The 20,140-nt window shown below is 38.7% G+C and overlaps 1 protein-coding gene across 1 annotated transcript in view; it reads right to left on the reverse strand.

Moving 5' to 3' along the window:
* The window catches only part of EDNRA (endothelin receptor type A), a 60,759-nt gene that overhangs the window by 14,183 nt on the left and 26,436 nt on the right, over window positions 1–20,140 (reverse strand). Inside the window, exon 3 of the mRNA XM_044224908.1 lies at window positions 15,220–15,347. Within this exon, the coding sequence (XP_044080843.1) occupies window positions 15,220–15,347 (128 nt within the window). The remainder of the gene's footprint in view (window positions 1–15,219; window positions 15,348–20,140) is intronic.

A 20,140-nucleotide genomic window follows, 5' to 3' on the forward strand; every position in this document is an offset into this window, starting at 1 on the left:
GGAGGTTCCTCAAAAAGTTGAAAATCGAGCTACCCTGAGACCCAGCAATTGCATGACTGGGTATTTACCCTAAAGATACAAATGTAGTGATCCGAAGGGGCACGTGTACCTGAATGTTTATAGCAGTAATGTCCACAATAGCCAAACTATGGGAAGAACCTAGATGTCCATCAACAGATGAATAGATAAAGAAGATGTTGTATATATATACAATGGAATACTATGCAGCCACTAAAAGAAATGAAATCTTGTCATTTGCGATGACGTGGATGGAACTAGAGGGTATCATGCTTAGCGAAATAAGTCAATCAGAGAAAGACAATTATCATATGATCTCCCTGATATGAGGAATTTGAGAGGCAACGTGGGGGGTTTGAGGGGTAGGAAAGGAATAAATGAAACAAAATGGGACAGGGAGGGAGACAAACCGTAAGAGATCCTTAATCTCACAAAAAAAACCCTGAGGGTTGCCAGGGGGAGGGGCTAGGGAGAGGGTGGTTGGGTTATGGACATTGGGGAGGGTATGTGGTATGATGAGTGCTGTGAAGTGTAAACCTGGCGATTCACAGATCTGTATCCCTGGAGCTAATAATACATTATATGTTAATAAAATTAAAAAATTAAAAAAAACAATGGTTCACACCAAAATGCAGAACATAAATGTAATAGAACAATGATGTCAATCAAAAAACAAACTGACATTAAGAAATTGTTTACCTCATTTTTTACTTTAATATTTTTGTGATAATAATCACATTTCAATGTTAAGTCTAGAGAGGGTTTGGTTTTGAAACTCTGCTTTGACCTGAAGTGATGGTCTGGTGCTAATGACTTTTAGACCTACTATTAAGATGGGACTGTGACGTGGTATGACATTTTTGGCTTCATTCTTGAAATTTTTTTTTTTTTTTTGCTGTTGTAATGGGAAGGAAATATTCTCTCTCTCTCTCTTTTTTTTTTTTGCAAACAACAAGGTAATGCTGTCCTTTTTTTTTTCCAATTTATTTATTTTCAGAAAAACATTATTCATTATTTTTTCACCACACCCAGTGCTCCATGCAAGCCATGCCCTCTATAATACCCACCACCTGGTACCCCAACCTCCAACCCCCCCGCCACTTCAAACCCCTTAGACTGTTTTTCAGAGTCCATAGTCTCTCATGGTTCACCTCCCCTTCCAATTTACCCAAATTCCCTACTCCTCTCTAACGCCCCTTGTCCTCCATGCTATTTGTTATGCTCCACAAATAAGTGAAACCATATGATAATTGACTCTCTCTGCTTGACTTATTTCACTCAGCATAATCTCTTCCAGTCCCATCCATGTTGCTACAAAATTTGGGTATTCATCCTTTCTGATGGAGGCATAATACTCCATAGTGTATATGGACCATTCCTTATCCATTCATCCGTTGAAGGACATCTTGGTTCTTTCCATAGTTTGGTGACTGTGGCCATTGCTGCTATAAACATTGGGGTACAGATGGCCCTTCTTTTCACGACATCTGTGTCTTTGGGGTAAATACCCAGAAGTGCAATTGCAGGGTCATAGGGAAGCTCTATTTTTAATTTCTTGAGGAATCTCCACACTGTTCTCCAAAGAGGCTGCACCAACTTGAAATATTCTCTTTTTATAGCTTTCTTTAGATAATGCCAGAAGAAGACTGTAAAATAGACAAACGCATTGAGGACAAGTGCACATGGGTTTGTAGGACACATGACTTAACATCAAAGATTTGTGAAGCCAAGGGAAGCTACCCGTATCCCTTATATTTAGTGTTCCATTTCAGTACATCCATGAAAACATAAGTCATAGAAATTACGCTACCTAGTTTTTCACTGTAGCTTAGAACCCAGAGTTTGGGTTTGTAGGATGATGCCACATGGTATAGATACAGCACAATTTACTGAGAAATTGTTTTGCAAAAGATTTTTAGGATAAACAAGACGGGTGTACAATAAAAATCTTAAGAAAAAGTCTAGATTAGTTCAGAAGAGAATAAAATACAGCTATGGAAACAGACCAAGAAAATCCTTTCACGATATAGCCAAGGTTGCATTTTTAAATGTATGGTTATTTCCAGTGGGATAAAGACTGCTATTTATTTTGCTTTTCATTTCTGTTTACTTTTCTTTGTTGCCTTATTAGAGTGGCAGCCTGATGTCCAGTAAAAGCTAAAAGGAATGGAGACAGGATGTCTATATCCTGAGGCTATGAGTTTTATCTATTTCTTTTCCCTCTTCCCTTAGATCAACTACCAGGAAAGGTGATTTAAATAAAATGCTTTATCTCCTAGGGGAGTGAGAAAGCCAGATTTCTTAGGCAGGATTGGAGATAGAATATGCTTTGAATAAAAAAATATGGTCAACATGTTCTTATGATGAATACATTCACATAGCAGCTTCATTTTATAATATGCTGTGTTCCCAGAATATTACACATTTATAATCTAATGTAAATTCAACATTTTTAAATAAATAGAGGTAATGTTTAGTGTGTAGTGTAGCAAAACCACATGGCTGAGAATTAGATTATTCTTCTTTTATAATCACATTCATTTTGATAACGTTTCCATGAGATGAGAAAACAACCATAAGTGCAATTAGAAACAATCGTTTGTGGTGGCGGGCATAGGAATAGGTGTGGAAAGTAAGAAATACTGGATGTTCCAAAAATGATGTCTATTTGGAATTTAATGATAAAACCTACATATATGCAAACTTGTTCTCCTTACTAGGTGCGATTATAAAGCATCCTTCAGGGGAGTTGATGTGTACATATGACATCCTCACTTGACACAGAAAATCTGCAAGTGTAGATTCAACCACTAACAACTGATATTCCAGTAATGATGTCTCCTTTTTGAAATGCTTTCTTCACTTGGCTTCTACTACATTCTTCTGGGTTTTCTCCAGCTGATAAGACTGGCCACTCCCCATCTCATCTCCTTGGCTGAAAACTGCTCAATTCTCAAACTCTTAGTAGCATTGGATTCCACCTTAGTCCTTGGACCTCTTTCCACCTCTATTGACACACTCTCTTTTAGTGATTTATACAGTCTCATGGCTTTAGTATCAATTTTCTATATACTGATCATTAATTCCCAAATTTACAACTCTAACCTAGAACCTGGCCTCTATTCCAGACTTGTCTATCCAACTGCTTAACTGAGATGGCCACTTGATATGCAGTAGGCATTGGCACTCACCCAAGCCAGACTCCTGGTCCTCTTCCATGACCCCTACCCTAACCGCTCTCCAGTCTTTACCACTTCAGGCCCAGAATCTGAAGTTAGCTTTCACTCCTCTTTATCTCTTTGTTACCACACAACCAGTTCTTTAGCAAACCCTACAACCTCCTCCTTCATGATGCATTCAAATGCAACCACCTCTCACCAGCTCTCCTGTAGCTTCCGCACCGGGCTCCCTGCATCGACTTTGCCCTACTGTACTCTACCTGGAGTGAGCCTGTAGCTCGGAAGTCCATCATGTCATCCCTCTGTTCAAATCCCGCAGTGGTTTCCCATCCCAGGAGAATGCATACTGGTGTCCTCAGAGCTGCTTCATCATCTCCTTCTCTGCTCACTTATATCTTCTTACAGGGTCCTCTCCTGAACATGCTATTTGAAATTGCCAGAATCCCCTCCAGACTTACACTGACCTGCTCACCCCGATTTATTTTTCTCCACAGAACTTATTACCATGTGACCAATCAAAGATTGTATTTATTTTGTTTATTGCTTATGTCCACCCTTTTCTTAAAATATAAGCTCCATGAGGGCAGACATTTTATATGTTGGTCATAATGCCTAGAACAATAGATGCCAAATCCATATCTGTTGAATTAAGAGTCTTTGTTTGTTTCCTGGACATGCATTTATCTTTATTGGCTTTAGCCAATACACACTACCTTCTGAGCATTTTCTTATTTTTCAAGTCATCCCTGAGTAGACAACAGATAAAAAGCTAATACTTTGAGAATCTTAGAATCAAATAATTTTTTAAAAAACCCACGAGGGACACTTGGGTTGCTCTTTTTCCCCTTCATGTTCTACTAGTTGGGAACTGAGGGCTGGAGTGTTACTATATCCTCTGCCTCGTCTCCTGTGAATGTGGGGAGCCTTGACCAGGGCTCTGGTGTGCCAACTCCCAGGGGGAGTCTTTTCCCACAACATTACCTTGTTACCCTATCATGTGATATACCAAAATAAAACTATAAATTACATGTTTTATTTATGTAAAGATGCTTGTTACTGTGTATGTCTATAAATAGATTTTTAGATGTCTTCAAGGCCAAAGGCATTTAATCCGTGTTGTTGAATTTTTGAGGTATGGTCTGGGATGGTCACTAAATTTTAACATATTTATTATTGAATGTGCTTTAAACAATATAAAATAAAACAGATTAAAAAGATAATACTTCAGGGTGCCTGGGTGGCTCAGTGGGTTACGCCGCTGCCTTCGGCTCAGGTCATGATCTCAGGGTCCTGGGATCAAGGCCCGCATCGGGCTCCCTGCTCAGCGGGGAGCTTGCTTCCCTGCCTGCCTCTCTGCCTGCCTCTCTGTCTACTTGTGATATCTCTCTGTCAAATAAATAAATAAAATCTTTAAAAAAAAAAAGATAATACTTCAACAAAATCTATTTTTATCTTCTTATTCTTTGTCCATTTCTATTCACATATGCATAAACTAAATATATATTATAGTCATATCAATTACAATTTTATTTTTAGTCTTAATCCACTTTTCATTATAAAAAATACCCGTAGGGGCACCTGGATGGCTCAGTCAGTTGAGCATCCGACTCTTGACTTCAGCTCGGGTCATGATCTCAGGGTCCTGGGATCAAGCCCCGCATCGGGCTCTCTGCTCAGCAGGGAGCCTGCTTCCCCCTCTCTCTCTGCCTGCCTCTCTGCCTACTTGTGATCTCTGTCAAATAAATAAATAAAATCTTAAACAAAACGTCCTTATGCTTCTGTAGAGGCATGGCATTTATTAATTTAATAGCTACACAGTATAACTGGATATTGATAGAGTTTACTTAAATATTTCTCCTAAGGTCACATCAATTCTAGTGTTTCAAGGTTGTGAATATCACATCTACAAATATGTTTGTACGTATAGTTTTTTCTCTTTTTGAATGATTTTCCTGGATTAATTATCTTGAGTGAGATTACTGAATCAAGAGAAGGAAAAGGTAGCTAACATACTTTTAAAAAGTTTCTATCAGGTGCCTGTCCATACTTGCCTACATTAGAAATTATTCTTTTTCCTTCAATTCTGCCACTTCCCTTAAGTTATCACTTCTATCCTCACCTAGGCACACTTTAAACTAACAGCAAATGCAGTCACTTGTAATGTTTGATTGTGATTTCTGTCTCTTACGGGATAGACAAACCAACTGCCATACAGAAGTCTGGAGGGAAAACAACCAGCGGGAAGAATTTGAAAGAGAAACCAGGCCTGGTGGATTAAAAGATAGCGGTGAGCACTTTCACACTTCTTCAGCTGAGTCTTTCGGCTGGGCTGGCCAGTGACTGCTTGGACTGGCTGAGTGGAGCTGGAAGGATGTTTTGTGGGTTTCAGGCCTGGTCTCTGAGCAGAGCCACAGCTCCACCCTCGTGCCTGTCTCACAGAACGTGTTGAGAAGTGCTAGACTGCAGGAGAGGGGGTGAGGCTCCGCTGAGCCCAGACTTCCAGCTCTTCTTGCCAATGGGCTAGTCATTTGTCTTGGACCCAAGAGACAGGCTTAGCCATCAGCTGAAATCCACCAAAATACCCAAGCGAAGTGACAAGTTGCAGAGGAATTGCCCAAATTCCTACCCCACCACATGGTGAGATAATAAAATGGTGGTTGTCTAAAGCTGCTAAGTTTTGGGGTAGAGTGTTAGCAAAGAAAAATAAGATAGCAAAATTAACCAGTCGCTTGATCTTGTCAATAGAATTAAAATAAAAGAATACATAATTGTGTGCCATAGGCTCAGACCTCAAAATGAGATCCCAGGTTGCCCTACAGTCAGCGTTGGCTTTGTCTCTGTCCCGGCCCTACGTTCTCTCTTCTGGCTCTGACTCTCCTTTCATGTCTCCCCTATTTTCATGCAGCAAAAGGACATCATACCGGGGCGCCTGGGTGGCTCAGTGGGTTAAAGCCTCTGCCTTCGGCTCAGGTCATGATCCCAGGATCCTAGGATCAAGCCCCACATCGGGCTCTCTGCTCAGCGGGGAGCCTGCTTCCTCCTCTCTCTCTGCCTGCCTCTCTGCCTACTTGTAATCTCTGTCTGTCAAATAAATAAATAAAATCTTTAAAAAAAAAAAAAAAAGCACAACATACCACCGGGAGAATAAGGAGAAACCAAGTCGAACTCTAAATAAAAATGAAACTTTCCAGAAAACCACTTTCATGTTTCTTGACTTAGGACAAATCTTTGAGAACATCATAGAGACCACTGAGCAATTACATGAAATGCTGGGATGAAGAAGTGACATTGGCTTTTGAATTTGAGGCCTATCAAACAAAATTGCCTTATTAATTGTCTCTGCAACTTTTCCAGGTATCTAATTACACATCATTCCTGGAGCATTTGTCAAGAGAGTTTTATCTTTTCATAGCCTCCTTCCCCAGGCAATTTTTAACTACAAGTTAGATCTGTACCCAGACCTTTTTACTGGTCTGACCCCCTCATTTTCCACTTTAAACATGACAGTTAACTTTACAAAGAACAGCATTGAATTCCCCTTCCATTCTGCTCTGTCCTTTTTACCCCCAAACAAACTCTAAGTAACATCTGAAATATGTCATTTATGGCATGCAAAAATACCTATTTTAATTGTTGGTAATGGCTGGTTAGTCCTATTTTGCTGGGAATAATTCATTCATGTTAGAAATATATTACTATAGTGTTAAAAACGTTTTTTCACTGATAAAGCTGAGGAGAGGTCAAAATTGTTTCTAAATTTCCTCAGTCTTTTCTGAAATTCCTGTTTATTTTTTTCTTAAGTGACTAAGGATGCAAAGTAAAAGTCAATGAAAGTTAGATTTGAGGAGGAACTAGTGAATATGTAGAGGAGGCAGTCCATAGTCAATATTTACGATGAAAGCTCATCTTTTCTGGGGCAAGTCATGGTTTCTTCTTACTCTCTTATTTACCTCATTTAGATTAAAAGCTGATAGTGAAACAGCTAGATTTTTTTTCTTTCAACCTTCTGTATTCCATATTCATTGAATAATCAGGTAATAAGGAAATTGTATAGAACTTGGATATATAGTTCTTATTATTTTCTCTCAAAATAACAACTCTGAAATGAGAGATAATTACACTGAAAATATATTTAAAAAATCATGGGAACTCTTCCTGAACTGTAGTTTGATTCACTTAGCTCACAGGAGGAAGGCAGGGATGCCTAAACTGAAAATTGTTTTGTAATAGGTTGCAATTTCCCTCTTTTTATTTCTTGTTTTAGTTTTATTATTTTACGGAAGGATTTTTTTAAAAAAAGGAAAGAGGGATTTTCTTATTTTTAGTAGAATATAATGCAACCAAATCAAGACCCAAAGCAAATCGTATCTTCTGGAATTAAGTGTGAATGATTCATTCTCATTCATTCTCTGAAAGCTTTTGAACTGGAAATGTCAAAATAGATTCCCTACACTCAGGTCTCAAAGCTTAGAGTCAGTACCAAGTGAAATGTAAAATAATAAAGAAAGAACCCAGGGAACAAAGAATGTTGAGTTTATTACCATGGAAAACCTGAATTAAGGCAGATTTTTGTGGGAATGGAATTTTAAAATGTTTTATTGTCTTGATCTAAAACTGAGCCCACGTCTTAATGAAATAGACTTTTTAAAAAAAATATTTTATTTATTTATTTGACAGACAGAGATCACAAGGAGGCAGAGAGGCAGGCAGAGAGAGAGGGGAGGAAGCAGGCTCCCTGCTGAGCAGAGAGCCCAATGCAGGGCTCAATCCCAGGACCCTGGGATCATGACCTGAGCCGAAGGCAGAGGCTTTAACCCACTGAGCCACCCAGACGCCCCAATGAAATAGACTTTTGATGCCATTTTTTCTTTCCTCCTTTTAACCAAGAACATGGCATTGGATACACAGCTGATAATTTGTGATGGGACATTTAGTTCACTTTTCTCCATATATGAGATGGGAATGGGGAAGATGTGGTAAGATGAGGTGAGTCTACACCTGACATGGGAACCTATGACTGATTCCCTCCATCCACTCCATGCCCCAACCCACCTCAACCCCTGACAGGTAGAGTTTCTAGTGAGGAGAATGAAACTGTGCAAAATGGTTGCTTGAGATTCCCCCAAGGAAGAAAGAGCGGGAAGAGCAATGCGGGGTTTTGATGGTTTAGGGGATTTAGGCATTCTGTAGCCTAAATATCTTCATGCATTTCCTTCTCCCTTGTCCTCAGGTTGCCATCTTCACAAGCGTGAAGACTTCTAAGGGGCAGCAGCTGGACCTTATTCTTCACATCTGTGTACCATCCCCTTCCTGCCTGAGCCCCTGTGGGACTAAATTATGAATTATGCTTCTCAATCTAGGGATAATTTATTATATAGTATGTCACTAAGGAATAAGTACCTTAAAATATTTTTTCAACAAAAAATTGACTACCTGGACTTGTATAAAATATAAAATGAACACTATAACTATGCCATATAACATGACGTACAACATATACTCTAAATGTTCTCACAAGAAAATATATCTCAAGGGTGACAATTTGCCTACATTGCTTACTAAAGCAAGAAAATTCTATCTTCTCTCTTTTAAAACATGTAAGTATGTATGAATTTATTTGTATTGAGGTATAATTGACCAAAACATTCCATTAGTTCCAGGTGTATAACATAATGATTCAGTATCTGTATACATTGTGAAATGAGCATGACAATAAGTCTAATGAACATCCCTCACCACAGTTACAGAATTTTGTGTGTGTGTGATGAGGACTTTGGAGATTTAGTCCCTTAGAAGCTTTGAAATATGTAGTACAGTGTTAACTATAGTCAACATGCTGTACATTACATGCCATGGCTTATTTATGTTCTAACTGGAAGTTTGTACATTTTGACCCCCTGCAGCATGTCACCCCCACCACCCTGCCCTTTGGCAGCCACCAATCCGTGCTATCTATGAGCTTGTTTTTGATTTGTTTTGCTTGTTTCATTTTTTGGATTTTCTATATAAATGAGATCATAAGTATTTGTCTTTCTCTGTCTCACTCATTTCACGGAACGTAATGTCCTCAAAGAGCATCCATGCTGTCACAGATGGCAAGATCCATTCTTTTTTACGGCAGAATAATATTCCATGGTTTATACGTGCCCCATCTTCTTTATCCATTCATCCATGGGTAGACACGAGTTATTTCCACATCTTGGCTATCATGAATAATATGGCAATAAAGATAAGGCTGCTCATATCTTTTCAAATTAGTGTTTCCATTTTCTTTGGATAAATACCCAGAACTGGAATTGCTAGGTCATATGATAGTTCTATTTTAAATTTTTTGAGGAACTTCCAAACTGTTTTCCACAGTAGCCACACCAATTTACATTCCCACCAAAAGTGCACAGGGTTCGTTTTTTCTCTGCATCCATGCCAATACCTGTTGTCTCTTGTCTTTTTGATACTAGCTATTCTGACAGGCATGAGATGATATTACACCGTGGTTTTGATTTGCATTTCCCTGATGATGAGTTCTTCCTCTCTTTTGGCTTCTCTTTTTATCCATGCCCCTTAGGAGATTAGACTTACATGTCTTAAAAAAGATGTTATTATTTATAGGGAACAAGAATCGTCCTTGTCTTCATTCTGTTTCTCATTCTTTTTTGTCATATGCTGATCTTGTCCAACTTTGGCTTTTGGTTGGATATTTCCTCAGAGGTGCAGTTTTCTTTTAGAAAGCTGGGTTCCTCTTTCCCAGTGCTCCTTATTGTCCTGATTCTTTTTTTTTTTTTTTAATTTTATTTATTTGACAGACAGAAATCACAAGTAGGCAGAGAAGCAGGCAGAGAGAGAGAGAGGGATGCAGGCTCCCTGCTGAGCAGAGAGCCCGATGCCAGACTTGATCCCAGGACCCGGGATCATGACCTGAGCGGAAGGCAGAGGCTTAACCCTCTGAGCCACCCAGGTGCTCCCTTTTTTTTTTTCTTTTTAAAGACTTTATTTATTTATTTGTCAGAGAGAGAGAGAGAGAGAGAGAGCACAAACAGGCAGAGTGGCAGGCAGAGGCAGAGAGAGAAGTAGGCTCCCTGCTGAGCAAGGAGCCTGATGAGAGATCATGACCTGAGCTGAAGGCAGTGGCTTAACTGAGCCAACCAGGTGTAACCTATTGTCTTGTTTTTTAAAGCCTTTGGGACAAAGTTTAGTTTTTTAATAAAATATTTTCCAAAATATGATGGTTTTTGTAAAGGCACTAATAGGGATAGAGGCAGCTCTGGGCTGGGCACCTGCATGTGTTTCTCCACATACAGAAGCTTCCGTGGTCATGTCTATGTGTCTGTATTGCTTACGCTTTAGAGCTGCCTGCCCATAGAAAATTAACCTTGATATAGAACACAGGTCATAGGAATGAGCTGCATAACTGAGATAAATAAAATGTATAAAATAGCATAGAGTAAATAAGGAAAATGGGTAACAGGCAATAAAAGTAAATATACTTTCAGAATTTTTTTTCTACTCCTAGAACAACATTGCAAACACCCATCATCCTATCCTGAGATATAACTACTGCTAATATTTGTCATGTTGTCTTCAAGGAATTTTATATTCATATACCTACACACGTCAGTTACCTTTAGCCTCCTTCTCCAGTGGCCTAACATGGGGTAATAAGATTGCTATATTTTCCTGTAAATAATTTTATAAAGCACATTTTTGTGCATGAATTCTCTGTTCAAATTTTTTAGATTGTTTTCTTAGAATCAATCCTGAAAATTGTAATTACTGGGTCACAAAACAAAAGCATTTGTAGGATTTTACCTTCCTGAAAGGCTGTTTAAATCTCTACTCCCACCAGATACTGAGAAACATGTTTTCTTAGCTGAAATCTCTGATTACATGAACATTATTCATATGTTAATTAATCATTTAAGTTTCTTCTTTGGTATTTTTATAGTCATGCTCTTTTTATATGGAAGTCTTATGATTTTAATTACTATCTGTGTGGCCTCCTTGATTACCAAGAATATTAGCATGTTGTAGCTTTTTTTTTTTTTTTTTTTGGCAGAAACTCCAAAGCAGACTTTTATTTTCTTGTCTTATCTTGTCTTTCTTTTCTTTTTTTTAAATTTTATTTTATTACTATTATTTTTTATTTTCAGCATAACAGTATTCATTGTTTTTGCACCACATCCAGTGCTCCACGTAATCCGTGCCCTCTCTTAATACCCACCACCTGGTACCCCACCTCCCACCCCCCACCCCTTCAATGTTGTAGGTTTTTTAACAGGTATTTGCTGCAAGTATTTCCCCCAGCTTCTTGCTTTATTTGTTTTTTAAATTTATGAATGCTTGATCTTCTTTGTTTAAAGTTTTATGTCCTGAAATCCTTTTATAATTATATTCAGCATTTCTACCACCTTTTTAAGTTCAAAAAGTCCTCCTTTACTAGTGATCAAAAAGATATTACTCTATTTTCTTCTATATGGCATAAGTTTTTACATGCTGGAGCGTACCGGTTAACAAGGTGGACGACTTATAGTTGATTACTGCCTTGGTCACCAAATGGCCTTGATAAATCTCTTCTGACCTCAGCTCCCTCATCTGTAAAGTGAGGGTGATTACAGAACCATCACAACAAGCAGTTCTTGTCCTAAGGACTAAGGACAAGAACTGCTGTAAAGTATTTTTAACACGGCTTAGCACGTACTTATACTGAGTAAGTAGTAACTATTATAAATATTATTATTGACATATAGTAAAATATAAGACTTTAACGTGCTTTTCTCCCCAGACGGCTAAATAGCACTATTTTTCCTTTCCCCATTATACTCAAAGTGATTTCAGTCTATATTACACTCTAATACACTGTAACACCTGTTTCTGGCTTTCCCATTTATTTCTCAGTATATTCATATGTATGTGCCACACTGTCTTTTTGTTTACTTGTTTGTTTTTAGATTGGGGAGGAGGGAACAGAGGGAAAGGGAGAGAGAGAATTCCAAGCAGGTACCACACCCAGCATGGAGCACAATGCAGGCTCGATTCCAAGACCCTAAGATCATGACCTGAGCCAAAATCAAGAATCAGATGCTTAACTGACTGAGCCACACAGGTACCCCTGTGCCATACTCATTTTAATACTGTAGCTTTATAACATTTAGCACTATCATATGGGAAGAGTATGCATGTAGGAAACATAATTCTTTTTTAAACTATAATGATTATTTTCTCTTTCTTTTCCCCACAGGGATTCTAGAGTTATATTGTAATTAAAAATTTAATTGGATTTTGTAATAAGCATACACAGCCACATCTCTAAATATACAACTTGATGAATACAGGAAGCATTTTACACTTATTAGTAATGTCAGAGATATAAATTTAAGTGCTTTAATTTTTAGATACTACACCACTTTGGATACAAGATGAAATAGTGCTACTGGATGCTAGGAATAGGAACAGCAGAGTGAGAACTCATTAGTGAATAAAATCCAGATTACAAATGCTTACTCAGTTTCTTAGGACATGGCCACAGGTAACACAGTCAATTATTTTGTCCAGTGGAAGTGACACAGTGGCCACCTACACGCCATACATGTGTTAATACAGTGGCCCTTAATGCCTGCTATGATAACAGAAGAAAAGCACACAGAGCTCAAGTTTTCCTGGGAACAACTGAGAATGCAACTAGTAAAGCAGAAATGCTCTCTGATGTCGTGTTTACCACTGCATCAGCAGCAATTCTGTCAGTAGCATCATTACATTTTAATTGTGTGCTGTAATTTCAGCAATACATTTTTTTTGCAATACATTTATTTTTAAGAATACTGCCAAACTTTTTGCTTTGTGTTTCACAGGTATTACAGGCATATGTGGCGTAATTTATAATAAGGATGCCATGAAATCCATCAGAATCCTAGAGGAGAACATAGGCAGTAACCTCTTCGATATCAGTCACAGCAACTTCTTTCAAGATATTTCTCCAAAGGCAAAGGAAACAAAAGCAAAAATAAACTTTTGGGACTTCATCAAGATCAAAAGCTTCTGCACAGCAAAGGAAACAGTCAACAAAACAAAGAGGCAACCCACGGAATGGGAGAAGATATTTGCAAATGACAGCACAGACAAAAGGTTGATATCCAGGATTTATAAAGAACTCCTCAAACTCAACACACACAAAACAGATAATCATATCAAAAAATGGGCAGAAGATATGAACAGACACTTCTCCAATGAAGACATACAAATGGCTATCAGACACATGAAAAAATGTTCATCATCACTAGCCATCAGGGAGATTCAAATTAAAACCACATTGAGATATCAACTTACCAGTTAGAATGGCCAAAGTTAGCAAGACAGGAAAGAACATATGTTGGAGGGGATGTGGAGAAAGGGGAACCCTCTTACACTGTTGGTGGGAATGTAAGTTGGTGCAGCCTCTTTGGAGAACAGTGTGGAGATTCCTCAAGAAGTTAAAAACAGAACTTCCCTATGACCCAGCAATTGCACTACTGGGTATGTACCTCAAAGATACAGATGTAGTGAAAAGAAGGGCCATCTGTACCCCAATGTTTATAGCAGCAATGGCCACGGTTGCCAAACTGGAAAGAACCAAGATGCCCTTCAATGGACGAATGGATAAGGAAGATGTGGTCCATATATACTATGGAGTATTGTGCCTCCATCAGAAAAGATGAATACCCAACTTTTGTAGCAACATGGATGGGACTGGAAGAGGTTATGCTGAGTGAAATAAGTCAAGCAGAGAGAGTCAATTATTATATGGTTTCACTTATTTGTGGAGCATAACAAATAGTATGGAGGACATGGGGAGTTAGAGAGGAGAAGGGAGTTGGGGGAAATTGGAAGGGGAGGTGAACCATGAGAGACTATGGACTCTGAAAAGCAATCTGAGGGTTTTGAAGGGGCGGGGGGTGGGAGATTGTGGGAACCAGGTGGTGGGTATTAGAGAGGGCACGGATTGCATGGAGCACTGGGTGTGGTGCAAAAATTATGAATACTGTTATGCTGAAAATAAATAAAAAAATAAATTAATTAAAAAAAAAGGATGCCAGGATAATTTTCATCTACTAAGGGAGTGAGTATTTTTATGTTTTAATAATAATGATTTGGTCCCCTAAACTGATTGCAGGTGATAGATAACAGAATGTCTGTAAAGGCTTAAATGTTCTTTAAGAAAAGGATTCTTTTATTTCTATGATGGTGGGACTCAGGTGCTCTGACAGAGTGATTGACAGTGTGAGAGAGCAAAAGTGGAAACCTCTTCTAAATTGTGGTAGATCAATTAAGTGGGGCATTAAAGAGCATTTGCATAGGATAATATTCAATACAAAGGGATGCCATAGAATGTATTATATGGTTCCTAACTTCATTCTTTATAGTTACTCCTATGAAAGTTAGGAGGTGCAGAAAATATCATCTAGAAGGACTCCTTTAGAGAAGTCTTGGCATCCCTGTTTGAGGAGAATTCCAGAAAGACTAAGAGAAACTTGATGGGTTTTTCAAAATCCGATCATGGAGCGCTTCTGTTGTTGCCCTCTTTTTAAAGACTGTGAAACACGTCAGGCATTCAGAGACACTTTGAGAAGAATATAACAATATTATGTATTCACCATTCAGCTCAAGTAATCAAGTATTATAACTGAATGATATATATTTTTTTCTAATGAGAAATGTACCATGGAAAATATAGCATTTGCATGTCCTAAAGTGTCCTTTTCCAAGGTTCTTTCCATCCGATATGTTCATTTCTCCTTTCTGCGATAGGGTGCCAAACAGCTATAACTGGCAAAATGCTCTAGATACACATTGCTGAGCGAAAGATGGCTAACGATCAGCCAATGTGTAAAGTGATTCTAAACAGTAGGGCTAGACTGTTAATATTTTAATTCACTTGAAACTAATTAACAACTGTCCTGTGCACCAACTCTCAAGGCTCCTTGACTTCTCTTCTTTTTGAGAAAAATGCTTTTCGAAACCCAACATGAGTGGAGGGAGAGAACCCCATTACCTGTCAACACTGAGAGCGCAGAGATTGAGGACGGTGATCCCCACCGAGGACTTCTGCAAAAAGGGGAACAGCTTGCAAAGAAACAAGCCGAAGTCATTGTGATCGAAAGGCCAGTGGCTCGCCAGCAGCTGAAAGAAGGAGACGCCAGGGTCAGAAACAACAGAGGTGGCACGGAAAACGTGGACACTTACATTCCTCAGTTGTGTATAACACCCAGTGCTCATCACAACACGTGCCCTCCTCAATACCCATCACCAGCACCTCATCCCTTCACCCTTTCCCCTCGGAAACCCTCAGTTTGTTTGTTTCCTCCATTAGGGTCCACGGTCTCATATAGTTCATCTCCCCCTCTGATTTCTCCCCCTTCATTTTTCTCTTTCTTCTCCTAATGTCCTCCATGCTATTCCTTATGTTCCATATATGAGTGAAACCATATGATAGTTGTTTTCTCTGCTTGACTTATTTTACTTAGCATAATCCCTTCCAGTCCCATCCACCTACTTTTCAAAGAGCAGCAAAAAGTTAGGGTTTGGGTGACGGTTTGACTGAGAAGGGAGGCAGTTATCTCTTATCTATTTTTACTAACCCATAAGTAAAGTTAGTTTTCAAGTAGCAGTATCGGAGGATTATATTATCTTTTGATAAGAAGCATGGGCTCTGAATGTGAGTTGATGGGGAATCCTGGAAAAAGGAAGTAGTTTAGGATGTACTGACTTGTCAGCAGCTTAACACCTTGGAGTCATTTTGAACTTAACCTTTCCTCTGTGCCGATGGGGCTGACTCTGCTTCACCAGGTGTATCCGAAGTGGCCTTCCTTTATTTAGGCTTAAACCTCCCTTTATCCTACAGACAAATGTGGTTACTGTGATATGTTTGTAGCATTTGCCCCAAAGTCTTTTCTTAAATGTTGACAATTAAAAACCTCTGTTGGAAGGAAAAATGGATACCCTCTAGTGGCCATGGCAAGTAGCAAGATCATAAAACCCCCTGTGAGTTGCTGGTATTTATCTAATTAGGTATTATACCAGGAGCATGGGCTAGCTACTAGCTCAGCTACTTGAAAGGGGAGACTCTGCTGAACACATGATGCCTTTTTAGAGTAAATATGGTATTGATTTCCTTTCTAATTTTTGCTTAGTGACTCAGAATAGAAACCGATTCCACTCAATAGGAAAAACCGTCCTACCAACTTGACACACCTTTTTTCTCTTTTTTTGCAATGTACTTATTGCCTTAGTAGCTCTGAGGAGAGCTTTGAATTTCTCTTCTGACATATCTAAAAGATTATGTGAGGTTTAATTTCATGGTCAATGTGGTCATTAACATAATCCTCATTTTGAGAATTTAGTAATGTAGGGCTCTCTAAAATTCTATTTTTATGGCTAAGACCTTGTATGACTTATCTCAGAAATCCTCTCTTTTTAGTCTTCAAACATATTTCCCTTTCATTTTTAAAAGTTTTTAAATTTAAATTCAATTTAATTAACTTACACTGTTATTATTTTCAGGGGTAGAATTTAGTGATTCATCAGCTGCTGACAACACCCAGTGCTCGTTCCATCAAGTGCCATCTTTCTTTTCAAAGATTTTATTTGTTTATTTATTTGAGCGAGACAGATAGTGCTAGAGATAGCGAGAGAGAGCAGAAGCAGGGAGGACAGGGAGAAGCAGGCTCCTGCGGAGCAGGGAACCTGATGCTGGGCTTGATCCCAGGACCCTGGCATCATGACCTAAGTGGAAGGCTGAGCGGAAGGAAGCGGCTTAACATACTGAGCCCCCCAGGCGCCCCATCAAGTGCCATCTTTAATGCCCATCAGGCAATTACCCACCTACCTCCCCTTCGGCAACTTTCAGTTTCATGTTGCCTGTATATTTCCCTTTCTTTTGAATACTTTTTTGAAAGTATTTGGAATTGAGGAATCCAGTTCTGCCTCTCCTCTCTTTCTTTTCCCCCTGCACTCTGATGAGTCTTTGTTACTATCTTCTCAGAACTTTTGCATAAACTTTGGTCCAAGGACAATTGGTGGGCTTTTCACAGGAACACTGCCCTAAACTCTTGATGGTTTTCCTGAAACTAACAAATAATTATACCATTGCTGATTGCTGGTTGGTAATAATTGATGCAAGTAAAGATATAAAACACTATTTCTGAGATGAATTCCCCCCCATAAAGAGACAAAAACCTGAAAACGACTTTTTATAGAATGAGAGTTTAATATTTTGTCATGCAAGTGCAATTCTCCCCTGAAGACTACAGAGATGTAATTAAAATGTGTAGGAATTGTTACAGGGTATGCTTTACAGTGACTGAGTTGTTATGGTTGGTTCATTTCAGAAACAGAGGATCCTGATATCCATGTGGATGGATTTCCCAATTCACAGATCCAATAATGAGAGAATGGATGTTTCTTGCTTAGCAAGGGGGACTTCGAAGAAGTCCTCTGAGGTTCTAAATGACAAGTGGTAAGAAAAATGATCCAGAGAAAAACACAACTGAGCATGAACTCTTTCAGGCCCTTCCAATCTTTTTATTTATTTATTTATTTATTATTATTTTTTAAAGATTTTATTTATTAATTTGACAGAGAGAAATCACAAGTAGATGGAAAGGCAGCCAGAGTGAGAGAGATAGGGAAGCAGGCTCCCTGCTGAGCAGAGAGCCCAATGTGGGACTCGATCCCAGGACCCTGAGATCATGACCTGAGCCGAAGGCAGAGGCTTAACCCACTGAGCCACCCAGGCCCCCAGACCCTTCCAATCTTAATTGACTTTTTTCTTTTTTCATGCTTGGCAAAGCTTTCAACTAGGGTTTCAACTAGAAGAAGGACTGAAGGGAAAGATATCACAGAATTGGTGGACACCTTAAAAAGATCATAGAATTGTCTTTCTTTGAAACAGAGTTTTGTTATTTTCGCTGTTATTTTTCCTTTCCCCAGGAGTGAGGATCGATTCTTCTTGGAAATTAAAGACAAAGGGAAATGAAATAAATCACTGGATGGGATGCTTGGGTTACTCAGTTGGTTAAGTGTCCAACTCTTGGTTTTGGCTCAGGTCATGATCTCAGGGTCATGGGATGGAGCTCCAAGTTAGACTCCATGCTCAGCGGGGAGTCTACTCAGGATTCTCTCTCTCTCTCTCTCTTCCCTCCCCTGTCCACAGCTCTAAGTAAATAAATCTTAAAAAAAAAAAAAAAAATCATTGGAGGACATTTCCAAAGAATCACAGTGCAGATTTCTCTAACCTATACCCACTTCATTCTGAAAGGATGTATGGATAGTAACTGTCCTAATGCAACCAGGGGAGATGAGGGCACTGTAGGGGTAACTTCTTCCTTTTCTGTTTAAAGGTGGCTTCCTCAAAGAGGCCCCATTATCAGGTAGGTTCTGCTTGTTAATCTTTCCTATGGAACCAGTGTGGAAGTAATTTTACATTCCAAGTCTCAGTTCACTCTGTTTTAGCAATAAAGGAATCAAAGAGGCATAGAGTGTAGCTCACCTATGTTTCTCTTATTTAGAAGAGATATTTTAGAACTTCTGAAAGACTGCTTGCTGGGAATGCATCCTTGCGCTTATTTACTAGCATTCAAAATTGAAAACAATATTTAAAATGACAAAAATTAAGCTGTATAAAAACATAAAATGAAAAGCAAATCTCCCTTGTGATCAAGCCCCCTAAACTCTTTGCCCAAGGGCAACCACTGTTAATTGTTAAATGTTCTCTTCCAGAAAAGTTCCTTTGTACATAAAAGCAAATGCCCTTAAAAAAGAGTGGGAACATATGGAAATAATATGTTTTAACAGTTTCTTATGATCTTTTTTCCTAGTGTACTTTCCTGGTAAGCAGTCCTATTGTCTAATTAAAAGGTTTTGATTTTGAAAAGCACATCAATGAAAGAATTCAGACTAAGATAGGAAAAAATAAGTAACTATATAGGATAAATCTAGACCCCAGCAAAGGAACTAGTTGATTTCATTAATGTTAATAAGCCACTATCAATTCAATGAAGAAAAACCAAACCACTGTGACAAACTGACAAGTTGGATTGGTTCAAAGGGTTAATCAGGCACCAGGTAGTCATAGCTTATTTTTGTCATACAAGGGCTTATGCTATTATGAACCCTCATATTTATAACTTCCAAGAACATCACATAGTCCCTAGCACATAGTAGGTGTTGAATGAATTAATAATCCTCAATCATTAATTCAAGGAAATATTTTCATATTTTGAAATTAGGCAGTACCAATTTTGCCTTAAAAACAAATTCATCTTGTAATTTACTTTTTATTTAGAAGTTGTTTATCTGTATCCCAGAGTAATATTTCCATTTTTTACATTGAAAGAAACCATGCACCTGTCAGCGAGTCCTTTGAGGAAGTGGGAGAACACTGTTCTAGTTAAGACTTCAGGTTAAAGAGGAACTGCCACAAATTTTGGAGACCTCACAGTCTGGGCTGTGATGAGACTGTCCAGCCTGATAAGAACCACAGAGCAGACACTGGAACATGAAGCGTATCTAACTGCATTCTCAAGTGGATACAGAGAACACCATAGACCAGTCACTGAGACAGGAGAGGGCAACCTGCTGAGTATGGATGCTAGTGAAGGATACTTTCCTTGGTTCTAGCCTATGAGATTTTTTCTACAGTTGAAATACAAAGTTCACGATCACCTGAAAACTAAAGTACCTCTGAAAGGCAGAAATTAATGTAGAAATTATGTATGTGTGTGGCTGATTTGGATTCTGTCTAAACTAATACAAAATTGACAGGCTGCATTTTTTAACCTGTCAGAACAGATTTACCAAAGGACTTCTACCACATGGTACACCCATAAGCAACCTGTTTTTAGAATGACTAGATCCAAAAGCAGGATCTCTGTCCACCACTGTGCTTAATACAAAGCAATGTCTACATGGCAGGA

The sequence above is a fragment of the Neovison vison genome, chromosome 11, assembly GCF_020171115.1.
Source record: "Neovison vison isolate M4711 chromosome 11, ASM_NN_V1, whole genome shotgun sequence".
Taxonomy (NCBI): domain Eukaryota; kingdom Metazoa; phylum Chordata; class Mammalia; order Carnivora; family Mustelidae; genus Neogale; species Neogale vison.